This window comes from Pristiophorus japonicus, chromosome 12, assembly GCF_044704955.1.
Source record: "Pristiophorus japonicus isolate sPriJap1 chromosome 12, sPriJap1.hap1, whole genome shotgun sequence".
Classification (NCBI taxonomy): Eukaryota; Metazoa; Chordata; class Chondrichthyes; family Pristiophoridae; genus Pristiophorus; species Pristiophorus japonicus.
In genome coordinates this window covers 22,286,964-22,312,751 of record NC_091988.1, presented here as the reverse complement: position 1 = coordinate 22,312,751, position 25,788 = coordinate 22,286,964, and the positions used below count along the sequence as shown (strand labels likewise).

The 25,788-nt window shown below is 44.5% G+C and overlaps 1 protein-coding gene across 1 annotated transcript in view; it reads right to left on the bottom strand.

The window, feature by feature from the left end:
- adamts9 (ADAM metallopeptidase with thrombospondin type 1 motif, 9) overlaps window positions 1-25,788 on the bottom strand; it is a 462,662-nt gene that overhangs the window by 92,192 nt on the left and 344,682 nt on the right. The window contains exons 31-36 of the mRNA XM_070895215.1: window positions 24,523-24,693; window positions 20,854-21,054; window positions 14,819-14,948; window positions 14,571-14,665; window positions 14,366-14,460; window positions 14,125-14,258 (exon numbers count right to left, since the gene is read on the bottom strand). Coding sequence (XP_070751316.1) covers window positions 14,125-14,258; window positions 14,366-14,460; window positions 14,571-14,665; window positions 14,819-14,948; window positions 20,854-21,054; window positions 24,523-24,693 — 826 coding nt within the window. The remainder of the gene's footprint in view (window positions 1-14,124; window positions 14,259-14,365; window positions 14,461-14,570; window positions 14,666-14,818; window positions 14,949-20,853; window positions 21,055-24,522; window positions 24,694-25,788) is intronic.

Below are 25,788 nucleotides of genomic sequence, written 5' to 3'. Positions count from 1 at the left end.
TTTAAATGGGTCATCGAGCACAGCAGGCTCAAACGCAAAACCGACGGCAGCCCAGACAGGGACATGAAGTGATAGAGACGGTACGACTATAAAGAATATGGTTAACCTAATCCTTACCTTCGATTCCACAGAGTGACAGCGACACAAGTAGACCAGAACCTAACACCTGGTGATGACCAGGTTATCTGTTTAAAATTTTCAGATAAAACACTCACCAAGATGGGACCGCAGTGGTGACTTCGACACTGGGGATTCATGATACTGGGAACCTCAAGACCCACGCAAACACTGGATGATACCAACGGATTGCAGCGCACTCAGAAAATAAACAACTACATGGACTATGGAGTCTTGTTTAATTTAACGGATGAAATGTGCATCCCAGCAGCCAAGGATTGGAGCAAGGACAGGACTTATTTTAATGCATGGTTACAAGTAAATCCTAATAAGAACCGGGTATGTGTACAGTGCTCCACGGGTATAAGGAGCAGCTGCATTAAACGGAGGGATGTCAAAGGGCCCGATGAATGTACTTTCGGCATAATTTGCGCGCCTCCGGGACAATCCCAGCAATCAGTCATCCGCAAAAAGGGAGTGGGGCTGTGTGGGTACTACGAGGAGGTGGGGGCGGCTGCAATATCATTGTATGTATGCTTCTCACCCCCTCCGACACCGCGCCCCATAAGAACCACTACGTTGCCCGAGGAACTGCCTTGTCCCATAACTACTAAGGAACCAGAAAATGGGATTGTAATGTACAACGAAGGGGAATTATTGTATGATAATGTTAAACATGAAATTGTGTCCTGATCAATATTTCAGGCATCCAGATGCCAGAATGCTTTACGGAACAGTCAAGGAAAATGTACAATGTATTAAGTAAAGTTGTAATGCAGCAGGCTGCCGATGCAATGGGTGCCAGTAGATTCCGAGGACAGGGGTCAGCCCCCAGGATAAAGAGGGAAATAATTAATGATATTGCCACTATTTTCAATACAGGGACCTCCGTAGTAAACTCGATAGATATACAAGGGTTAAATGAGAGGGTGGAACAGCTTAGAGGGGTGATGAAGGGGTTATTAGAGAGGGTGGAGCAAAACCAGGAAGACCAAGCCAACCTAGGAAAGGAGGGTGCCGAAATCCAGTTGGATGGCATCTCAGTCCTGGAAGCTCACGCCAAAACCATCAATCACCTCACTGATAGAGAAAAAGAAGATACAGGAAAACAAAGACAGGGGCAACTCTGTCACGCTTATGGTCTGTGGATGGTGGGACAGATCCGCCACAATCTCGACCAGATCCAACGCGGGGCAGTACCCGATTGGATAGACAGTTCACATTTGGCTCAGTTGGCAAACCAGAGGGGGACTCTGGATAACTGTACTCTGAAGGGACTGACCCGAGTATACCCAGCAATTCCAGACTGCCAGATGGGAAGGAATACTGGGATAGGGATAGTCCTGATGATCCCTATAGCCACGCCGGACTCAGGACCGTTCCCCCTGTACCAACTAGAGAATATCGGAGTAATACGGGAAAATGTCTCCATACGTTAATATCTATCCACCACCTCCGCCGTTCGTCGAAACAACATACTTATCGGGATTTCCCTAACAGATTGCAAGCAAAGGGGGGAGATCACAGTATGCCCTCACCCGGTAGGCCGAGGTGAGCTAGGCGAGTGCGGGTTTAACCGAATCGACGGGTGCGTACTAGAAATAGTGCCCGCACACAGGCACTTCGCGAGAGCAGGCTACGGAGGGAAGGGAAGATACTGCGTCTCTACCACAGAGCGTTCATACCAGTATAATGACCTGCAGTGCCCTAAACATTTGCTTTACGCCACTACGATCTGTCACGATCGGGCAAGCGCATATCACCCAGGTCAGGCGCCGGAAGTCCGAAGTTATTGATGTAACCGATCAGCTCCATGATCATTTGCAGGATTAGGACGAGCCAGATCAGGTCCCTATCCCACATCTAACCGAAGTATTATGAGAGTTGAGGCTCAGGGTGGGTCAATCCATAAAGCTCTATCACCAACTGCAAACTAAAATCAAAGTACTGGAAGAAGATATCGATATAGACTTACAAAGTCAGAGTTGGTGGAGAAAGGTCTGCGACTGGGGAATAAATGTGAACATCCATCCTTGGATTCGAATAATTTCACACATACTGGTCGGAATACAATTGATCTTAGCAGTAACATGGGGCATAATGGCCTGCCAGGCATGCAGGCACCATGCACGACGAAGAGGGACCCATGACCGGTCCCCAAATACTAAACAAGCCTGTCTTGTAAAGGGGAAGGAGGATTTGACCTTTGTCAATTTGATCTAAGCAACCGGGACTCCTGAAACCGCGTGACTGGCCAGCACGTTGAGGCAGGGAGTACCGGGCCGTGCACAAATACTAACAAGTGTAGGGCGGTCGGTTAAAGGGGGACTAGGACTAGCCCCTTTACTGAAAGGAGGGAATTGTTGTAGGCATTAGGCACCTGCTGAATATATCTAAACTCATATAAGTTTAAAGTGGCCACACATAAAATGGCTGCCCAGGCATGATGGGAAATCAGGTAGTCAAGCTGGGAACTATTGACTGAGGCTGACCGAGCATTAACCCTGTGAGGCCCACTGCCAGGAATGCCTTGGATACAAGATAACTATAACAAACCATTATAACTCCACACAGCAGAGCCCCGAGAAATAGAGATAAGGGGGGCCTACATCACATAACGAGGGCATGAATCAGCCCGAGCTGACAAGAACCGAATATGTAACTCTAATAAGGAGGCTACCAAAGATAGCATCCAAGGACAGTAAGATAAGGGAGGCCCAGGCCATGTTACAAGACACATGAGTCATTCCTAGCAACACACCCCTTAGCAACACATCTCTTGGCAACACATGAGCCACTTTACGTTTAGAGACTAACTCTATCTATTGGTCTAATGTAACTGTAGTAAACTGTTGTATGTAACTGTAGTAAACTTGTAAAACATATAAAGATCCATGAAACCCTTTGTTCTGCGGAGTGAAGTGCCTGGATCCAGTCCTGAGGCTTCCTCCCCGCTGGCGTTGATAAAGGCCGCATTGGCGTTGGAACCGACTCTGAGTGTTGAGTGATTCTTCTGAGAAAACATTCACGCTAACAAAAACCAAAGCGGCATCTATATTTTAAACCAGATCATTACTTCTCTAAATAAATTTCTTCAACAGTCATTCTCCCATATCCGATCCCCCGCCCCAGTTCAGATACACGCCACCGTTTCATGACCCAGCTCACAGAGACATGTACTCCATCCAACTCCCCCACCCTTTCACAGAGAAACTCCTCCTCCAACTCTCAGTCCATATTGGCATTCTTTGCACTCCTGCCTCCCTTGAACTCAACCTGGTATTCTCCTCCTCCAACCCCATTCAACTTGCCCACTTGCCCAGCCTCTGTTCAAGCTGACACTTATTTTGTTATCCAAGTTCCTCAGTTCAAGTTGGCACTGCCCCCCACCACCTCCCCACTCACCGCCCCCCCCGATTCATGCCGTTAATCTTTCCCTCCTCAGTCAAGCTGCCACCCTTTTCGCTCTCCATAGTTTATACTCTTGTGCCCCCATCCCCACTAATGCTGATACTCTCTTCTACTTCCCATCGGTTAACATTGGCATTCTCTTTCCTCCTTCAAACCAAACTGCTATTCCCAACTTCGCCCATTTCATAGAAACATAGAAAATAGGTGCAGGAGTAGGCCATTCGGTCCTTCGAGGCGCCACCACCATTCAATAAGATCATGGATGATCATGCAACTTCAGTACCCCATTCCTACTTTCTCTCCATACTCCTTGATCCCTTTTTGACGTAAGGGCCACATCTAACTCCCTTTTGAATATATCTAACGAACTGGCCTCAACAACTTTCTGTGGTAGAGAATTCCACAGGTTCACAATTCTCTGAGTGAAGAAATTTCTCATCATCTCGGTCCTAAATGGCTTACCCTTTATCCTTAGACTTTGAACCCTGGTTCTGGACTTCCCCAACATCGGGAACATTCTTTCTGCATCTAACCTGTCCAATTCCGTCAGAATTTTATATGCTTCTATGAGATCCCCTCTCATTCTTCTAAATTCCATTGAATATAAGTCTAGTCGATCCAGTCTTTCTTCATATGTCAGTCTTGCCATCCCAGGAATCAGTCTGGTGAACCTTCGCTGCTCTCCCTCAATAGCAAGAACATCCTTCCTCAGATTAGGAGACCAAAACTGAACACAATATTCAAGGTGTGGCCTCACCAAGCCCCAGTACAACTGCAGTAAGACCTCCCTGCTCCTATACTCAAATCCTCTTGCTATGAAGGCCAACATGCCATTTGCTTTCTTCACTGCCTACTGTACCTGCACCTTTTTCCCTCTCTGTAGTTTATACTCTTGTGCCCCCACCTCCATTAATGCTGATACTCTGTCCCACTTCCCATCGGTTAACATTGGCATTCTCTTTCCTCCTTCAAACCAAACGGCTATTCCCAACTTTACTCATTTCCCTCTCTCCTTATTGCCATCCTTTCTTCCCCTGTTCATTTCCTATATACGGACCATTCAGGGGCTCCTCTCTCTCCTCAAAGCTGCTCTTGCCACAAATAGCAATGATTTTGGCTGTTCTATACTATAAGCAAGAACCTTTGTTCTTGTGAGAGTTCCTGCCTCTAGCACACAGCGGATGGGATCACTACTATTAGTGGCATTAAGGAGAGAGGAGTTCAATCCAATACAATACCAGTTGGACTTGGATTGGAGAGGGAAACAGGAGTGAATAAATGAGGGGCAGCAGACATTACTGAGGGGAGAAGATTTGGTTTTCACTTATTTTTGTCACCAAATGTTTACATGCTGACTGGGGCCCTCAAAATGCTGCTATCAGCCTAAAATGATAAAGATTGTCATGTTTATGCCAAGAACCCAGTATGCAGTTCTGGCCCACTTGAATATCTGTTTAAAACATGAGCCCATAGTATAAAATTGGCCCCAAATTAGTCAACCACACTCTGAGGTTATAGAAATGGTTTGGTGCAGGAAGTTGAAATATTTCGATGATGCACAACAAAGGGAGCTTTATGCTGAACTCATTGGCTGTGCTCGAACTGACCCAAGAGTGAATTACACAATTAGAGAAAAAATTGTTCTACTCTCAACATTAACATCCTTCAGCTTGACAGGCACAATATCATTCAATTTTTTGAATATCATTCCAGCAGTTGCAGACATATCTGCATTCTTTTTTTTAAAGCACTTTAAAGCTTCTTCAGAGTTGCAGATATCCATGTTTATGAAGCCTGCTATTTCATTTACAAGGTACTGGAAGAGATTATTTGGACAAAACATCTCTATATCCAAGTGGGCATTAGTCAGTCAAATTTTCACTGCTGCTGTGTGTTGCAACTTCAGTCTTTTTGAGAACCGCATGCATGTTCTGATCTTAAGTTCAACATGTGACCTATTGTAACTCAAAAACCGTGAAAGGCACAGCAATAGCATTTCAAAGTTGATCTCCTGATCCACTCAGTTTTTCTCAATTCTGGGTCTGTCCATGACAAATCAAAGGCTTCATCTATAGGCAACAGATGTTGTTAACTTTGTTCTGCCAAACAAAAAAACCCTAAAGCCAACTGGCATGATAAATATTCTACTCAAAATAACTAGTATCTCATTTCATGCAGATTTATGCTGATTGAGAGGCTTGGCTCCCCACTGGGCGGGGAACACTGAAGAAGAGACCGAAGCCTAGGAGCAGGTAACTTTGTGTTGCTGGGGTCGAGATTGGGGGAGAGGGGGTAGGTACAGTGTGGCTTGTAGGGACGGGGAGTGATCGCCGGGGGTTGGAGGGGTCAATCAGAGTAGGGATAGGGAGGTTCGGTGATTGTGGTGGAGGGTTGGTGATAGCGAGGACAGAACCAATCGTGGGGAAGGGGTTCCGATCAGGGGGGCGGGGATCCGATCGCGGGAAGGGAAGCAGGTTAGCTTGGGAGGTTGGGAGGAAGCATTCCTTTTCCTCCTGGCCCACACACAGTTCTAAAAAGGAAGTTATTTCTTCCATGTAGAAGTCTTCACCTCCCTTTAGCTGCCAGGTTTCCCAAGGCCCAGGAAACCCAGCTGGCCAGGGTTAAACCTGGAAGTGAGATAAAATCTGAGGCACGCAGCCTCATTAAAATATTTAATTGAGCCACCCACCTCCTGGGAGCGAGTTGTTTTCCCACCCCGCGGTCCCGCCTCCGTTAAAACCGGAAATGGACAGGTTCGAGGAGGGTTGGATTCGGGTTTGAGATTTTTACATCCCACCCAACTCAAATCCACTCATTTTTGGAGGTTAAAATCCCCCTCTGTATTTATGTTTTGCATTAGATTTCATTGCAAATTACCAAAAATGTAAATGCTGTTACACACTGCTGGTGACGGGCATGCACTGAGGGTGTGACCAGGCTAAATAAGTGCCCCGACCAAAAAAATTTGGCCTTCTGAGGCTTGGACAGGCACAGCACATTTTGGGCATACTGCACTTGAGCAAAAGTGGGATGGGGAAGGAGCAATCTCTTTCTTTCTTCTCAGGCATTTCCATTAATAACTCTTTGATGACAGTAAAGGTATAGAAATAAATCAAATTAATCAAGAATGGAGATATGAAAACTATGACATCAGTAGGAACCCAATTAGTGTTTCTGCACAAGGCTTTCACGCGAGTCTAGCAGGCACCTCATCCTCCGCTAAAATCAATGGCTTTACAATCGTAGATTGGTGTGAATGGAGGGGGAAATGGAGCCATTCCATTTTAACTTAATTAAAATCCACTCAGCTTCTGCCCAGCGGCTGTGGGGGGGAGGGGGGGGAGTTAAAATTTCCCCCATTTTTGCAACATTTTATTGGATTATGGTCATTATTTTCCTTTTAGAACTACACTTGAAGTTACACGAATAGTATATGATCTGACAATAGTGGGTTGCAAATCCATGCTACCAAAGTGACTGCAGCCTTAGTCAGTGCTTCATCCTGTCAGCCATAATCCCTCAATGCTTACACACTTTCTTAGGTTATGGTTCAATTTAGATAATGAATTTGAATTCACATCCGAGCAGTGGTGACTAATGGGGTAACTCTCTGGAGCATGAGAAACTTGAAAGAGCTCAATTAAACTGTCTACAAGGGACAAGAGGGCCATCAGCCAGAACGCTGAGGCTTAATAGGCCTGCTCCAAAGAAGGCAAAGGCAATTGGATGGGTGTGTTGCTGGAAATGCAGCGTGTGAGCAGGCAGAGAAAAAAGTATACGATCCGAGCAGTGGGAAGCAGGCAGGCGACAGAAGGCAGAGGGAACATTGGTCAGACAGGCGGGGCGTGACAGGCAGAGTGCCAGCAATTGCATGGTCAGGTGGGAAGAGACAAATGTAGTGCATCTCAGCTTTGCTGCCGCACAGATGGGCTCCTGTCAGAGATTTAGCCAGGGATCCAATGCCAGCCTCAACTCAATTCATGTTCCTATCCCAAAGCTGGGATTCCCGACTTGGTTCTGCTCCAGGCATCACTAACTAGAGCCATGCAGCAGTTTGGAGAAGACTCTCTGATGGGAAGACACTCTCAGACCACTGCAGTACATTTTCCACTATCTGCATACACTACTAAGCAATAATCCATTTTATTTTCTAATTGTATCAAAACATCAAATAAGTGATTTGAAAATATTGCTTCTGGCCCTTCTCCTCCTGGCACCACAAAGAAAGTTTTTTTAAAAGTTTACATACATAGGGCTAGACTTTCCTATCATTTTTGGTGGGTTCTCTGCGATTTTTTCAGCGGTACAGCTGTTTTTCCAACCGGCGAATGTTTCCCCCTTAGTTTTTTAGTGGTATCGCCCAAATCTGAACACGCCCACCAGGACCAAACTGTCGATGTGCAACGCCGAGAAAATTGCCTGGGCGTAAGTTTGGCCTCAACGGAAGCCCATCCAGATCGCCGAGAGAACCGCCCTGTAAAAGCTGCTTAAACAGGGTGGTAGATGAGTACTCTGCAAAGAAAGGTAAGTTAAAGGTTCTTTATTTATTTTTTAATTTTAAAACGGCGATTGTAAAAGTGTCTTATGAATGCTTTTTATGTTTTTATTTTTTTTAATTGAAATTTTTATTAAAAAGTTTTCCCCCCTCCCTAGGCCCAACCGCAGCCTCGGACTAAATTTAAAAAAAACGCCCGTTTTATTTAGCTTTCCCTTAACTGCCGAGAAAACCGCCGAGAATAAAGGTGTAATACCCATTTTCTCGCTGGGTGATTAATTTTAATTAGTTTTAACATAAAAGTGGAAATTCTCACCAGCATTACTTACCAAACGTTAGCAATTTTTCTGAGCGGGCAATCGGACTTTGAGGGGCTCATAGGAAAGTCTAGCCCATTGGATATACAACGCAGAAACAGGCCATTCGGCCCAACCAGTTTATGCTCCACTCGAGTCTCCTCACGTCTTTCCTCATCTAACCCTATCAGCATAACCTTCTATTCACTTCTCCCTCATATGTTTATCTAACCGCCCCTTAAATACGATTCACTTCAACCACTCCCTGTGGCAACGAGTTCCACATTCTCACCACTCTCTGGGTAAAGAGGTTTCTTCTGAATTCCTTGTTTCATTTCTTGGTGACTATCTTGTATTGATGGCCTCTAGTATTGCTCTTCCCACAAGTGGAAACACTCTCTCTGTATCTAATCTGCGAAAGCTTTTCATGATCTTAAAGACCTCTATCAGATCACCCCTCAGCCTGTTCATCCTTTCCTGATAGATGTATCCTCGCATTTCTGGTAACATCTTTGCAAATCTTTTCCACACCCACTCCAGTGCTTCAATATCCTTTTTATAATATGGCGATCAGAATTGCACACATACTCCAAGTGTGGTCTAATCAAGGTTCAATACAAGTTTAACATAACTTCATTGCTTTTCAGTTCTATCCCTCCACAAATAAACCCTGGTGCTTGATTTGCTTTTTATTATGGCCTTGTTAACTTGTGTCGACACTTTTAGTGATTTGTGTATTCATACTCCTGGTTCCCTTTGTTCCTCTACCCCATTTAGATTCTTATTTTCCAAGTAATATGTGGCCTCACTATTTTTTTACCAAAATGTAATATCTCACATTTATCTCTGTTGAATTTCATTTGCCAATTATGTGCCCATTCTGCAAGTTTCTTAATATCTTCTCGTAATTTGTTGCAGTCCTCCTCAATATTGGCTATCCGTCCCCCCTCCCCCCCCCCCCCCCCCCGCAAATTTAGTGTCATCTTCAAGTTTAGAAATTGAGTTTTTGATTCCAAAGTCTAAATCATTAATATAAATTGTGAACAGCAGTGGTCCCAGCACTGATCCTTGTGGAACATCACTTCCCACCTTCTGGCACTGTCAATAGCTATACTTTACCCCTACTCTCTACTTTCTGTCTTGAAGCCAGCTAGCTATCCATTCTGCTACTGGTCCCTTGATTCTGGATTCTCTGACCTTGTTCATCAGTCTATTATGCTGTACCTTATCGAAGGCCTTTTGAAAATCTAGATAAATTACATCTTCTGCATTATCCTTATCTACTCTCTCTTACCTCCTCAAAAATTCAATTAGGTTGGTCAAGCAAGACTTTCCCTTTTGATATCCATGCTGACTATTTATTATTATATTTTTTGTTTCTAGACATTCTTCTATTTTCTCCTTTAGTAGGAACTCTATTATATTTCCTACCACTGATGTTAAGCTGACTGGCCTATAGTTCTCTGGACATGTTCTATCTCCCTTCTTAAAGATAGGCATTACATTCTCTAGCCGCCAGTCCACTGGCACTATACCTTTTTCTGAAAAATTACTAAATATATGTAGTAATGCCTCTGCTATTTGTTCCCTAGATTCTTTTAAAATGTGTGGATGTAATCCATCCGGACCAGGGATTTTATTCTCTGAGTTTCATTTCTGTATTTAGTATATCTTTTTGTTTTATTTTAAATGCAGTTAACTCATTACTAATTTCATCATCCAATTTCATCTCCACCTATTCTATTTCCCTGGTAAATATTGAAGCAAAGTCTTTATTTAATATCTCTGCCATCTCTCTATTGCTGCTTTTGGTATTATCTTCTCCTTCCCTTTGTGGTCCTATTCCCATCCTGACCTTCCTTTTTTTATTTATGTGTCTGTAAAATATTTTACTTTTTTGTTTTATGTTCCTTTATAATTGAATTCTTCTTTGCCTTCCTAATTGTTTTTTTTTTACTTACCTCCTCATCCCTTCATATTCTCCCTTATCATGCTCTCCTCTGTTGTTCATTTACTTAATGTATGCCTCTCTCCTTATCCTCAATTTTTCCCTTATGGCTTTATTCATCCATGGTGTTTCATTAGCGTTTAGCTTGTTCTTGTTTATTAGTGGAATATATTTTTCCTGGACTCTGTTGAATACCATTTTAAATGTTTCCAATTACTGTTCTACAACAATTGTACATTCCTGTCTGGCGTAAAAATAAAAAAGGGAAGGTGGCTCAACCGTGGCTATCTAGGGAAATCAGGGATAGTATTAAAGCCAAGGAAATGGCATACAAATTGGCCAGAAATAGCAGCGAACCTGGGGATTGGGAGAAATTTAGAACTCAGCAGAGGAGGACAAAGGGTTTGATTAGGGCAGGGAAAATGGAGTACGAGAAGAAGCTTGCAGGGAACATTTAGGCGGATTGCAAAAGTTTCTATAGGTATGTAAAGAGAAAAAGGTTAGTAAAGACAAACGTAGGTCCCCTGCAGTCAGAATCAGGGGAAGTCATAACGGGGAACAAAGAAATGGCAGACCAATTGAACAAGTACTTTGGTTCAGTATTCACTAAGGAGGACACAAACAACCTTCCGGATATAAAAGTGGTCAGAGGGTCTATTAAGGAGGAGGAACTGAGGGAAATCTTTATTAGTCGGGAAATTGTGTTGGGGAAATTGATGGGATTGAAGGCCGATAAATCCCCAGGGCCTGATGGACTGCATCCCAGAGTACTTAAGGAGGTGGCCTTGGAAATAGCGGATGCATTGACAGTCATTTTCCAACATTCCATTGACTCTGGATCAGTTCCTATCGAGTGGAGGGTAGCCAATGTAACCCCACTTTTTAAAAAAGGAGGGAGAGAGAAAGCAGGGAATTATAGACCGGTCAGCCTGACCTCAGTAGTGGGTAAAATGATGGAATCAATTATTAAGGATGTCATAGCAGCGCATTTGGAAAATGGTGACATGATAGGTCCAAGTCAGCATGGATTTGTGAAAAGGAGATCATGCTTGACAAATCTTCTGGAATTTTTTGAGGATGTTTCCAATAAAGTGGACAAAGGAGTACCAGTTGATGTGGTATATTTGGACTTTCAGAAGGCTTTCGACAAGGTCCCACACAGGAGATTAATGTGCAAAGTTAAAGCACATGGGATTGGGGGTAGTGTGCTGACGTGGATTGAGAACTGGTTGTCAGACAGGAAGCAAAGAGTAGGAGTAAATGGGTACTTTTCGGAATGGCAGGCAGTGACTAGTGGGGTACCGCAGGGTTCTGTGCTGGGGCCCCAGCTGTTTACATTGTACATTAATGATTTAGACGAGGGGATTAAATGTAGTATCTCCAAATTTGCGGATGACACTAAGTTGGGTGGCAGTGTGAGCTGCGAGGAGGATGCTATGAGGCTACAGAGTGACTTGGATAGGTTAGGTGAGTGGGCAAATGCGTGGCAGATGAAGTATAATGTGGATAAATGTGAGGTTATCCACTTTGGTGGTAAAAACAGAGAGACAGACTATTATCTGAATGGTGACAGATTAGGAAAAGGGAAGGTGCAACGAGACCTGGGTGTCATGGTACATCAGTCATTGAAGGTTGGCATGCAGGTACAGCAGGCGGTTAAGAAAGCAAATGGCATGTTGGCCTTCATAGCGAGGGGATTTGAGTACAGGGGCAGGGAGGTGTTGCTACAGTTGTACAGGGCCTTGATGAGGCCACACCTGGAGTATTGTGTACAGTTTTGGTCTCCTAACTTGAGGAAGGACATTCTTGCTATTGAGGGAGTGCAGCGAAGATTCACCAGACTGATTCCCGGGATGGTGGGACTGACCTATCAAGAAAGACTGGATCAACTGGGCTTGTATTCACTGGAGTTCAGAAGAGTGAAAGGGGACCTCATAGAAACGTTTAAAATTCTGACGGGTTTGGACAGGTTGGATGCAGGAAGAATGTTCCCAATGTTGGGGAAGTCCAGAACCAGGGGTCACAGTCTAAGGATAAGAAGTAAGCCATTTAGGACCGAGATAAGGAGAAACTTCTTCACCCAGAGAGTGGTGAACCTGTGGAATTCTCTACCACAGGAAGTAGTTGAGGCCAATTCACTAAATATATTCAAAAGGGAGTTAGATGAAGTCCTTACTACTCGGGGGATCAAGGGGTATGGCGTGAAAGCAGGAAGTGGGTACTGAAGTTTCATGTTCAGCCATGAACTCATTGAATGGCGGTGCAGGCTAGAAGGGCTGAATGGCCTGCTCCTGCACCTATTTTCTATGTTTCTATGTTTCCATCATTGTTTGCCAATATTATTGTCCATTTTATTTTCCCAAATGCTATTCCCAGCCCCTCAAAATCAGCTTTTCTCCAATCTATTACCATGGTCTTTGTCATGCCTATGTCCTTCTCAATTATTATCTTAAAGTGTATTATATTATGGTCACTATTGCCTAGATCTTCCGCTACTTGTATTTCTCTTATCTGCTCTGGTTCATTCCCCATTACTAGATCCAAAAGTGAATCCTCCCTTGTTGGGCTTTTTACACATTGGGTTAGAAAGGAGTCCTGTTCACATTGTAGGAACTCTATTTCCTTATCCTCATTACCTACTGTCCTGTTCTGTCCAATTAATATCTGGATAGTTGAAATCCCTCATGATTATTATTCTAAGTTTTTTACTAATTTCCCTAATTTGTTTGCCTATTTCTCCCTCCACCTCCCTTCCACTATTATCTGGTATATAGATTAACCCTTCAATGTGATTAATCCTTTATTATCTATTAATTATATCCATATGGATTCTATTTCTGTCTTGCTGAAAGCTGTGTCACTTTTTTCTACTGCTATTATGTTATCCCTAATAAGTACAGCTACTCTACCTCCCCCTTTTCCCTCTCTATCTTTTTAAAATATGTTATACTTTGCAATGTTTAATTCCCAGTCCTGATTTTTCTGCAGCCATGTCTCGGTAATTCCTACAATGTCTGGTTCCTCGCAACGCATGATTGCCTCCAGCTCCCCTGTTTTATTACGGACACTGTACAGAGTCTTGTGCATTGTTGTACAGAGAGATAAACTCATTTTTAATAGCAGTTCATCTCACTTTATTTTTAACCATCTTTTTGTACTCCTATAACTCTATTTATTCCCTAGCCATCAGTCTCCTCCTTTACTTTACTCTTTCCTATGCTCTCCTTTCCTGTTTTGTTTATATTTAGGCTGGTTTCATTTCTTGTGGATCCCGCCCCCATCTTACTAATTTAAAGCCTTTGCCACCTCCCAAATTACTCTTTCCGCTAGGACATGGGTCCCATCCTGGTTCAGGTGGAGCCCGTCCCATCACCCATCAGTACAGCTCCTTTCTGTCCCAGTGCTTGCCCCAGTTTAAAAACTTATTTCTCTAGTCCTCTTTTGGCACCGACTTGTCTTGCCCCTAGCTTCACCTGGCGGAAAAGCTGCAACAGCTTACCCGTTCAGCCCATTGGTAAAAATTACAGTCTGGCCCCAACGATGTTATCGGAGGCCAATCTGTATATTTAAAGAAGGATCCCGCCAGTTTCTGGTGTCATTCCTGCCTGCTCAGACGAACAGGTTAAAATTGAAACCTGCGGGAAGGGAGCAGAATGTTGGCTGTTAAGTCTCCAGAGTGATTTTAATGGTATCCACAGGGTGGGCAGGATTAAAATTGCCCCTAAAGCAAAACAAAAGGTAACTGTGTATAATCATTTTCAATTGTCCATTTCATTCCTTATTTGTTTCAGTGAAAGAGGAAACTTTATTATCAGTATGGCTAAATAAAATACAACAGTGAGGAAGATTTTACTCACTTATTATTTGCAAAGTGTTGATGTCCAGTCTTACTTTGCTGAAGGTAGAAAACCCAGCAGCCAGATAATCTCTTCTGCATTGACAGTCATCTCTTCTACTTCCATTATATGGACATTCAGCAGGATTATGCAGCCTAAATCAAACAGAATGTTTAATGTATATTTTAAAGATGATACAAAATTACTTTCTATTTATAAAGTGAAGATGATGTTAACACAATCATATTTTGCCTTTCTATACCTGTAGCCATAAACTTCTGAGAAATTTTCAATATCACCACTTGCCAGTGTAATGTACTCTCTTGGGCTATCTGATAGCATACCAGCACAATATATCTGCAATGACAAAAACATTTTGATGCAAGAATGAAATAAAATGAAATAAGGAAAAATGTCATTTTCATGACAACTCTTCATTTCTCTTTTAAAATAGTTTACCAATGTACCTTCAATTGCTTCCCTTGAATATTAAGAACATGATCACCATCTTCCATGAATCCCTTCAATCTTTGCACATCTCGACAGCTTTCTGGAAATTCACCTACATGCAAAATATGGTTTTCATCAGACTTTAGAAAATGTACTTTTCAACAATCAGAAACAGACTCTGTACTTGATAATTTGCATCAGCCTGAACACAAACAGATGGTGATATTTTACGGTGATGTGAAAATGGACAAAGCCACATGCTTACATTTTCCACTCTGGCATGTTCTCCTCTCTTCTGGCTTAATGTCCGAACTGCACAAATTGCTTAAATGTCCATCATTTGTTAAACAGTGTACTGAGCGTTGCATGACTCCTATTCCACAATTTGCTGAACACTTTCAAGAAAATTAAAAAAAGGAAATTAAATAGCACAAATGTAAAATGAACATAAATCAAACCAGTACTTTCATGTAACAGAAACTGTATGGACATATCAATCTGATGTTTATCTACAGTTATTACCTTGAATTTAATCTAACATTTAATGGCACTGTCACCATAAATGATATTTCAAATAAAATGGTCTTTTATTATTGTCATGTCAAGATTTGGGAAAGCAAATCACTTGATTGGCAATGAAACTGCAAAGTAGTTTAAGTTCACAAAAATTCTTCTACAAAAGGAATGTTGATAATGTTTTAGAAAGCAATTGAGAGAGAAATTTGATTGAGAAAATGTATTAGAGACATAGAAATATCATTGTAAGTGGAAACTCTTCATCTGTAGATTCAGTGTTCTTCTATGTTAGTAGCTAACAACATACTCCAAGTGAGAAAAATTCCAAGATTATTAGGCACCAGAAAAAATATAACTAGGTTATATAGTTAAGAACCTACATAGTCATCATCATCATCATAGACAGTCCCTCGAATCGAGGATGACTTGCTTCCACATCAAAAAGTTCATAGGTGTTTCAATGAAGGACCTAAAATTCCAGGTCCCGAACAACATGTTGAAGGGTGGAAGATGCCTGTGCGTGGATTTTTTTAACGTGTGGTGACCATTGCACACCAGCCACCACACAGAGCTAGGTCTTGGTCCAGTAGCAAGGATTAACCAAGACGACTGGAGACCAGCTCTGCTGCACGGACCTAGTGCGCACACATATCGCAGTGTGGACTGGCCCGTGCTGCCTGTCATGTATGTAACCACAATGTAACACCACTGTATTACTGTATACACTCAACCTAGATGCACACCTTGACCACAAGGGGTGAACTTGTGGGAGACACTCCTTACCTGATCTCACAGGTATAAAAAGGAGGTCCCACGCAGGGTCATCGTCTTTGGAGTCCTGTGAATAAAGAGTCCCCCAGAATGTGCCTCATGCGGTTTCATACTGTGGAGTAAGGACTTTACATTGGCGATGAGAAACGGGAATTCACGACCCACAAGAATGGCCACCGGTAACACAGTGGAACGGTACTGTGTTGGGGAGGACTGGGATGATTTTGTCGAGAGGCTTCAGCAAAGCTTCTTTATGAAAGAATGGCTGGGAGATGCAGCGGCCGACAAGCGAAAGGCTCATCTTTTGACCAGCTGCGGACCAAAGACTTATGCGCTCATGAAGGACTTACTAGCACCCGAAAAGCCGGTGGACAAAACCTTTGAAGAACTTAGCAAATTAATTGGGGAGCACCTCAAACCGGCGAGTAGCATACACATGGCCCGACACAGATTCTACACCCACCGACGTCATGAAGAACAGAGCATACCGGACTTCGTAGCGGACCTCCAGCGTTTGGCCAGCCTTTATAAGTTCACAGACGCCTGCAGGGGGGAGATGCTAAGGGACTTCTTTATCGTGGGCATCAGTCATGCGGGAATTTTCCACAAATTAATTGAGACCAAGGATTTGACCTTGGAAGCGGCGGCGTTGATGGCTCAAACTTTCATGGCGGGGTAGGAAGAGACGAAAATAATATACGCGCGCAATTCTGCCTCTAACGAGGCGATGGATCAGGGAGTCAAATCATTAATGTGACTCAGAGCCCCGCAGGCAGGCAGGGGCACTCCGAAGCAATAGACCCCAGAGCAGGACTTCAACACAGACAATGGCTGGCTGAACGGACATTCCTGCCATCACAGAGGATAATGTGGCCTGGGATGGGGCCATTGACACCCACCAATAGGGTACTTAAGAGCAGTCAAAGGGACAGTCAGCACGGAATGCCTGGCCATAGTCCCCTTGTTCCCAACAATGGAAACTTTAACTCATGCTGGAGGTGTGGGGGAAAACACTCAGCTAGATCTCAACAGTTTGTCTGCAGGAACTGCAATCTCAGTGGCCACTTAGCTCGAATTTGCAGGAAGTCTGCAACCAAACTAATATGAGGCGGATGGACCAGAAGAGGGTTCTTTGAAGCAGGATGACTTTTGGGGCGAATCGATGGACGCTGAGATTCAACGGGTCCATGTGGCAAATACTCACCGTTCATACACCAGAACGCCACCAATGATAATGAGGGTTTTATTAAATGGTATCCCAGTACGCATGGAGCTAGACACTGGGGCCAGCCAGTCACTCATGGGCGTTCAGCAACTTGAAAAGCTATGGCCACTTAAAGCCAGTAGACCCAAATTAGCACGTATTGAGACATAATTACAGACTTACACTAAAGAAATCATTCCGGTGCTAGGCAGTGCAATGTTGGCTGTCACACACAATGGGTTAGTGAATCGGCTGCCGCTCAAGATTGTCCCGGGCAATGGTCCCGCACTGTTGGGGAGGAGCTGGTTAGCCGAGATGAACTGGAAATGAGGGGATGTCCACGCAATGTCATCTGTGGAGCGAAGTTCGTGCTCATAAGTCCGACAACAATGCGATTCACTATTCCAACCTGGCGTCAGGACTTTCAAAGGCAATAAAGTAAGGATACACATCACCCCGGACGCCAGGCCAGTGCACCACAAAGCCAGAGCGGTGCCGTATGTGATGCGGGAAAAGATTGAGAGCGAATTGGACCGGCTGTTGAGAGAGGGCATCATCTCGCCTGTTGAATTCAGCGACTGGGCGATCCCCATCGTTCCCGTCCTAAAGGCGGATGGCTCTGTCAGGATCTGTGGCGACTACAAGGCCACCATCAATCGGGTGTCCCTACAAGATCAATACCCGCTCTTGAGAGCGGAGGACCTCGTCGCCATGCTGGCAGGCGGCAAGCTGTTCACCAAGTTGGACCTCACTTCAGCCTATATGACCCAGGAACTGGCCAACGAATCTAAACTACTGACCACCATCACCACGCACAAGGGACTGTTCGTCTATAGCAGGTGCCCATATGGCATTCGATCAGCGGCCGCGATTTTTCAGCGAAACATGGAAAGCCTGCTTGAATCCATTCCTGGAACGATCGTATTCCAGGACGACATCCTCATCACGGGTTGAGACACCAAGGAACATCTCCACGACCGGATAGGCCTGCAACTCAAGAAGTCTAAATGTGTGTTTTTAGCTCCTGAGGTTGAGTTTCTGGGCAGGAGGGTTACTGCAGATGGGATTCGGCCCACCGAATCCAAAACAAAGGCGATTCGACGAGCACCCAGGCCCTGCAACACATCAGAGTTCCATTCATTCCTGGGACTGTTGAACTATTTCGGGAACTTTCTGCCGAACTTGAGCATGTTGTTGGAGCCGTTACACGTGCTCCTGCATAAGAGTTGCGATTGGTTTTGGGGGGACTGTCAGGAGTGGGCTTTTGATCGGGTGCGTAACCTACTTTGTTCAAACAAGTTGTTGACCCTGTAGGACCCCTGTAAAAAATTGGTTCTGACATGTGATGCATCGTCCTATGGGGTTGGGTGCGTGTTACAGTAGGGCAATGCTGAGGGTCAACTACAACCTGTGGCTTATGCCTCCAGATCGCTCTCTCAAGCAGAACAGGGATATGGGATGGTCGAGAAGGAAGTGCTTGCATGTGGCTATGGTGTAAAAAAAATGCATCAATACCTCTTTGGTAGGAAGTTTGAATTAGAGACGGACCACAAGCCATTAACATCCCTGTTGTCAGACAGCAAGGCTATCAATGCCAATGCATCAGCTCACATACAGCGATGGGCTCTCACGCTGGCTGCTTATGACTACTCCATCCGGAACCGAAAATTGCGCTGATGCACTCAGCAGCCTTCCACTGGCCACCACTGAGGGGGCAGCGGACCAAAGCGCCGAGATGGTCATGGCTGTCGATGCCTTTGACAGCGCAGGCTCCCCCATCCCAGCCCGCCAGATCAAAATCTGGACAAACAGAGATCCCCTCCTATCCCTGATTAAGAAATGTGTCCTGACTGGGGATTGGGCGCCCGCACACGGAGCATGTCCTGAGGAAGTTAGACCGTTCCACAGACGGATGGATGAGCTTCCCATCCAAACTGACTGCCTACTATGGGGCAGGCGGGTAGTTATGCCACAGAAGGGCAGGGAGGCATTCATTAGGGAACTCCACAGTGAGCACCCAGGCATTGTGCTGATGAAGGTATTGCCCGGTCACATGTTTGGTGGCCTGGAATTGATTCAGAACTGGAACACTGTGTTCGCAGGTGTACGACGTGTGCCCAGCTGGGTAATGTCCCCACGGAGGCCCCGCTCAGCCCATGGCCCTAGCCCACCAGGCCATGGTCATGCATTCATGTTGACTACGCGGGCCCGTTCATGGGTAAGATGTTCCTTATTGTGGTAGATGCGTACTCGAAATGGATCGAGTGCATCATTATAAATTCATGCACGTCATCCACCACCGTGGAAAGCTTATGTGCAACCTTTGCAACCCATGGCTTGCCGGACATCCTGGTTAGTGATAATGGCCCATGTTTCACAAGCTATGAATTCCGAGAGCTTATGGGGCAACGGCATCAACCACGTCAGGACTGCGCCATTCAAGCCGGCCTCCAATGGCCAGGTGGAACATGCGGTCCAAATCGTTAACCAAGGTATGCTCAGGATTCAAGGACCCTCCCTACAATGCCGCCTATCGTGTCTCCTGCTGGCCTATAGATCCCGACCGCACACACTCACGGGGGTCCCGCTCGCAGAGCTACTAATGAAATGGACACTCAAAACTCGGTTGTCCCTCATTCACCCAGTCCTGACCGACATAGTTGAGGGCAAGCGCAAGTCACAAAACGAGTACCATGACCGTAATGCGAGGGGGAGATGTATAGAAATAAATGATCCTGTATTCGTCCTCAATCGCACCATGGGGCAATGATCAGATATGCCGTAAGCATCTGGACCAAGCAAAAAAAAGCTTCAGCATCAACACGAAGGAACCTGAAGAAGACCATGAGATGGAGCTCCCAACATCACCAGTGAACGAGCAACAAGAGCAATCAGAAGAATGCACAGTCCCTGCGGTCAGCCCAGACAGGCTGGAATCACCACAGGTGACAGACACTCACATCAGTGTCCAACAACTCGAGCCCCAACTGCGGCACTCCACGAGGGAGCGTAGACCACCTGAAAGACTAAACCTATGATCCCAAAAAGACTTTGTGGGGGGAGGCGATGTCATGTCTGTAACCACAATGTAACACCAGTATTACTGTATACACTCAACCTAGATGCACACTTTGACCACAAGGGGTGAACTTGTGGGAGACACTCCTTACCTGATCTCACAGGTATAAAAAGGGAGGTCCCACGCAGGGCCATCGTCTTTGGAGTCCTGTGAATAAAGAGTCAAGGTCACAGGTGACCTTGTCCCCAGAATATGCCTCGTGTGGTTTCATACTGTAGAGTAAGGATTTTACACTGCCCGTGGGCCCTCGCCTCTTCTGGGCCCCAAACTCATGCCTCTCCTAGGTCCCGATCGCGGAAGGAGCAGCGTGGCGACCTAGCCCAGCAGGCTGAGCAGCCCCCGGCCTGCGAGCACCATCGGAGCAGGCCGGGCAGCAGAAGGAGCAGCGTGGCAGCATACCACTCCAGGGAGCAGCACGTGCTGGAGCAGGAGAGCAACGGCAGTGAAGAGGGACGTCACCAAGATCAAGGTCGCTGATTGGAGTGCGGGTAGATACAGCAGGAGCGGCGAGATCAGGGCGAAGAAGCCCGAGAGATTGTAGATCTACATAGTACAGTAGAATTGACTAATACTAGATACATTGAGTAAAACCCCTCCTGCCTCCATTGTGATTCAAAGAACATACTCCATAAAATCCTGACACGAAAGCATTAATACAACATCAAATTAAATATAATGCAATTGCTAAGGTTTTCAGCTTGTGTCCTGAAAAGTTTTGAAATGAACTTACACTTCCCCAATTTCCAACCCTCCATGAGGCAGTAACAAGACATTCACCAAGAGAGCAGGCACGGGTGTTTGGCGGCTGTGTCCCAGGGCAGTTAGTTGTTATCTGATGATAGTAGCCGTATTCATAGAGGTCCTTACCATTATAAACCTCACTGCAGGAAACAAGTCTTTGTTGGTAGCCATGTCCACAAGTAACTGAGCACTGGAAATAAAGTCAAATTATCAATCTGATTTTCTTTTCTAATGTAACAAAGTGTTGGAATCAAAACTGCTGGTGAATTCTGCTAAAACCTCATACCTCAAATCTGTATTTAACAATCATCATCATAGGTAGTCCCTCGGAATTGAGGAAGACTTGCTTCCACTCAATAGCTTTTGTATGGCATTAAAAGTATGATACAGAAATTATAGTTAAAGAGTAGCATGATGGCAGAGCACCTTGGTTCTCCAATGCGCTATTTAATCATGCGTCGGAGATGGATTCATGTTTGTGGATTGTGGCCAGCGGTTTGAAAGTTCATTTAGGCTGACAAAAGAAATTTAAAGAGTTAATTAGCGGACAGAGGTAGGGTCAATATTTACAATCGTAATTACTCCTTGTGTCACCTGAGACCTCAGGTGTTGTTGCATTCTATTTAGGCAACTGTGTAGCAGCCTCCCGCCTACACATCAAGGAGTACGCATTCCTTTTAGGGTAGCAACCTTGATCAACAGTTTATTGGAATAATGCCCCTCCATTTCACAGGCTTCTCTCTTTCTCTCTCTCCTGCTGCCCCACACTCAGGCACAGGGTGATATGGAGTTCTTGCAGTGACAGCAGGAGGCTAATTGTGTTTTGCAAGTCTGAAGCAGCTTAGCTTTGAGAGGTTAAGCTTGTGAAGGTGATTCCATGATTGTAGAGTTAGTAAGCTGTGCCTTGATTATTTTTTCAAAACTGAGGAACATGGGGAAATTGATTGTTCTCACTGTGACACTGAATACTGTTCATTCATATATTTTATATAAATAAACTAGTTAATGGTTTGAAGCTGTGCTTTTCAGTCTGCCTTCTGTAAAGAGAGTCATCATCATAGGCAGTCCCTCGAATCAAGGATGACTTGCTTCCACTGCAAAAAGTTCACAGGTGTTTCAATGAAGGACCTAAAATTCCAGGTCCCGAACTAAATCTTGAAGGGTAGTTGGTGACGTCCCACTCCAGAGAGCAACACGTGCTGGAGCAGGAGAGCAACGGCAGTGAAGAGGGTAAAGAGAGTATAATTCTTGTGGTAGCACGTCATATTTCAGTAGCTAGCATACAGAGCAAAGATTCTCTGTTTTGATCCTTCAATCATGTTATTGTTGAACTAGATACTGGGCAGTAAAGGAAGACTTTGGCTCGCTGTAGACACAAAGTCCACTTACGGGAGTGACCGGTGGTACTGAGCTCAAGAGAATATCTAGCACAAAAAAAAAAGTGACTCTCCCTTTGGCTTTATGTGAATGCTGTTTACTGCTGAGACATGGTTCTATCCTGTTGATTTTTATGGGTCTTGTGTTCTACCATACCTGGTACTCCTTGGACCTGATGAAATGCACAACGTTGGTTCAGTGCATCAGCATACTTGCGTTTGATACAAAATAGCACCACGATGAAAGAATGCTGACACATGGAACCAATTCCCAAAGCTGATGAATCCTTTTTTATGCATTTTTCAGGGCAATGGAAAGATAAGGTCAGACGTTTATATCGCTATTTGCTGTTGTCTACCATTAGGAGGCTGATTTGGAAATGAAGGACCTTGGGCGAAAAATTCCGTTGCACCCCATTTGGGGGCAGTAACATCCAGGAGGCGTGATATTTTTCACCCGGTGTGGAAGTCCCGTCCCGCTCGCTAAATTCGGGTTACCGCCCTCGAAAGGCAGTGGAGCGCAAAATAACAGGAGCGGGGCACAGCGCTACACACTGGGCCACGTAACACTGCCACGTAGAAAGGGCTCTTCTTGTAGTTAAAGGGAAGGGCTCAAGCTGCAAACTCTGCAGTGATGAAAGGGGCCTCCCTGGACCATCGGGGAACAGGAGTGCCATGTCAACAGCCCGGCACTCAAGCAGAGTGCTGGTCTGACCGATCGCGGCGCAGACCCCGCGATTAAAGCACCAACGGGACACTTGGCAAAAGCGGCTGAATTTTTTTTGTAATGGCCACACCTCCCCTTTAACTTGCCCTGCATGTGCCCCTTGAAACTGTCGCTGGCATTGCCTGCCGCAGCTTCAGGGGGCGATACCCAATTTAGGGTCTGGGGCATTGTACATGGTGATGACGTCACCATCATTGTGCAGCGGGGCGTGGCACTACGGGTTACCGCCGCCGCTAAACTCACACGGAATTTAGTGGGAGTTGTTAGCAGCGCTGTGCCTAGGCGAAAAGTCGTTTGCGTGCAAATGACCCAAATTTCTAGGCCAAGGTCTTTGGCACATGCACAGGAGATTGGGTTTGTATTTTCCTAATCAATCTCCAAAGAGACTGCAGGAGAGCAGAGGCAAGTGACAGCATATATATCAAAGAATGACATACAAAGGTGGTTTCATTGTCACTGCTGTAATTGAATTTTTAAATACCAGTAACCGCAACCCCAATTTCATCTTTCTCTGATTTAAATATTTATCCAATTATCCCTTAAAAGAAGCAATGGTCTCTGCCTCGGCCATGTCACTGTCTCACCAACTGGAGGACAATAGCCCTTCCCGATTCACTCCATCAAAACTCTTCATAATTCTAAGACTTCTATTAAATATCCTCATAACCTTCTCTGCTCGAGTGCAAATAATCCCAGTATATGAGGTCTGTCCTCGAAACTATTTTTTCCCATTCCTGGTAAAATCTTAGTGAATTTTTGGTGTACAATTTCTATGGATTTAATGTCTTGGGGTAATTTTAACTTTTGGTGATGATATAAAATCAGCGATATCAAACCCAAAATACTGCAGCTGCTGGAAATCTGAAATAAAAACAGAAAATCCTGGAAATACTCAGCAGGTCAGGCAGCATCTGTCGAGGGAGAAACAGAGTTAACGTTTCAGGTCGATGACCCTTTATCAGAACTGAGTGATATCGCACATTGACTTCAATGGAAAGGAAAATTGGGTATAACTGGCAGCCGATCGGATATTGCCCATTTTGCATCATCACCAAAGTAAACATTATCCCCGCTTTTCTAGAATGCGGTGTCCAAATCTGCATATCGTAAGAAAGCGATATTCCCTGACCGGAAAAAGAACCTGGACCATGGCAGCGAGAGAGCTGAATCCGAACCACAACATAGTAAAAAAGGGCAGACTGCAAGTGGACAGGGAAATGTGGCAAGAGTTCTCCTAATCTAACCTCATTAAAATGCAGGCCCTAATAAATTGCTATCTATACAGGTTCAAAAATGAAAAAAACACACATTTTATTTAACATTGGATACCAGTAGAAAACAAAATATTCTATCACAATTCCAATGTTAACATTACCCTTAATACTAATCACTGAGGCTTAGTGCATTCTGCCATAAATCTTTAAAAGCTGTTGATTTTTGAGAATTGTGACACCGACATCTGATGCATCAGAAGATACTGCACTTAAGCCCAACTAGGATCAGATGTTCTTTGCTAGTTTTACAAAGCTATGAATTAATTTAAATATTCTTCTACCTCAGACCACTCTCCTGTAATCCAGATGTATTCACAAGGTTGAGTATTGCACTGCTCCACATCTAATGGTCTTTTGCTTGCATCACATTCAATACTATGTGCCTCTTCTGAATTCTGGTTGATACAAGATACTTTACGATGCCTTGTTCCAGTATCACAGGTCTCACTGCACTGTAAAGGAGGCACAAGAAAATAATGTTTTATCTACCATGTCAGCACATTTTAATATCTAACTAGAAAAGGGAAGACCGAAGCAGTGACATAATATAGCTCTTTAAGATTATGAAAGGGTTTAATATGGTAGCCACTGAGACCAGAACTAGAGGCCATGAATATAAGAGAGTCACTAATAAATCCAATCGGGAATTCAGGAGAAACTTCTTTAACCTGAGAGTGGTTAGAATGTGAAACTACATGGAGTAGTTGAGGTGAATAGCATAAATACATTTAAGGGAAAGCTAGATAAGCACATGAGGGAGAAAGGAACAGAAAGGTAAGTTGATGGGGTTAGATGAAGAAGGGTGGGAGGAGCCTTGTGTGGAGCATAAACACCTCCATGGATCTGTTGGGCCGAATGGCCTGTTTCTGTGCTGTAAATACTATGTAATAGTGTAAGTACATAAATATTCTAAAACACTGGGCCTGAATTTGCAGTTGGAGACATCCCGCGGAAAAATGCCTCCGATCTACTAATAAAGTCCACGCCTACCTTCTGCCTTGGGATCCATGGAGACTCGCGCTCCTGGGCCTCTACGGGAATGCCCAGGTAAAGGCCCACGTATCACAGGGGCGCATGTGGTTCAAAAGATGTCTACGCTCCTCTAATTCTGCCCTCTTGAGCATCCTTGATTATAATCGTTCAACCATTGGTGGCTGTGCGGTCTGTTGCCTGAGTCCTAACTCTGGAATTCCCTGCCTAAATCTCTCTGTCTCTCTATCTCTCCTCCTTCAAGACGTTTTATTAAAACCTACCTCTTTGACCAAGCTTTTGGTCACCAGCCCTAATTTCTCTTTATGCAGCTTGGTGTCAATTTTTTTAAATCTCATAATTCTCCTGTGAAGTACCTTGGGATGTTTCATAACGTTAAAGGAGAAGTTGTTGTTGTTGTTGGGATTATATGGGCTGGCCCAACCAATCAGAAAGGGGATCCCCAGTCATGCTTATGGGGATTCCATTGTTGTACAAAATCCCCATAAGCCTGAATGGGAGTGACACAAAAAACACATTTACATACCAAATAAATAAAAAAAAATTACATATTTAAA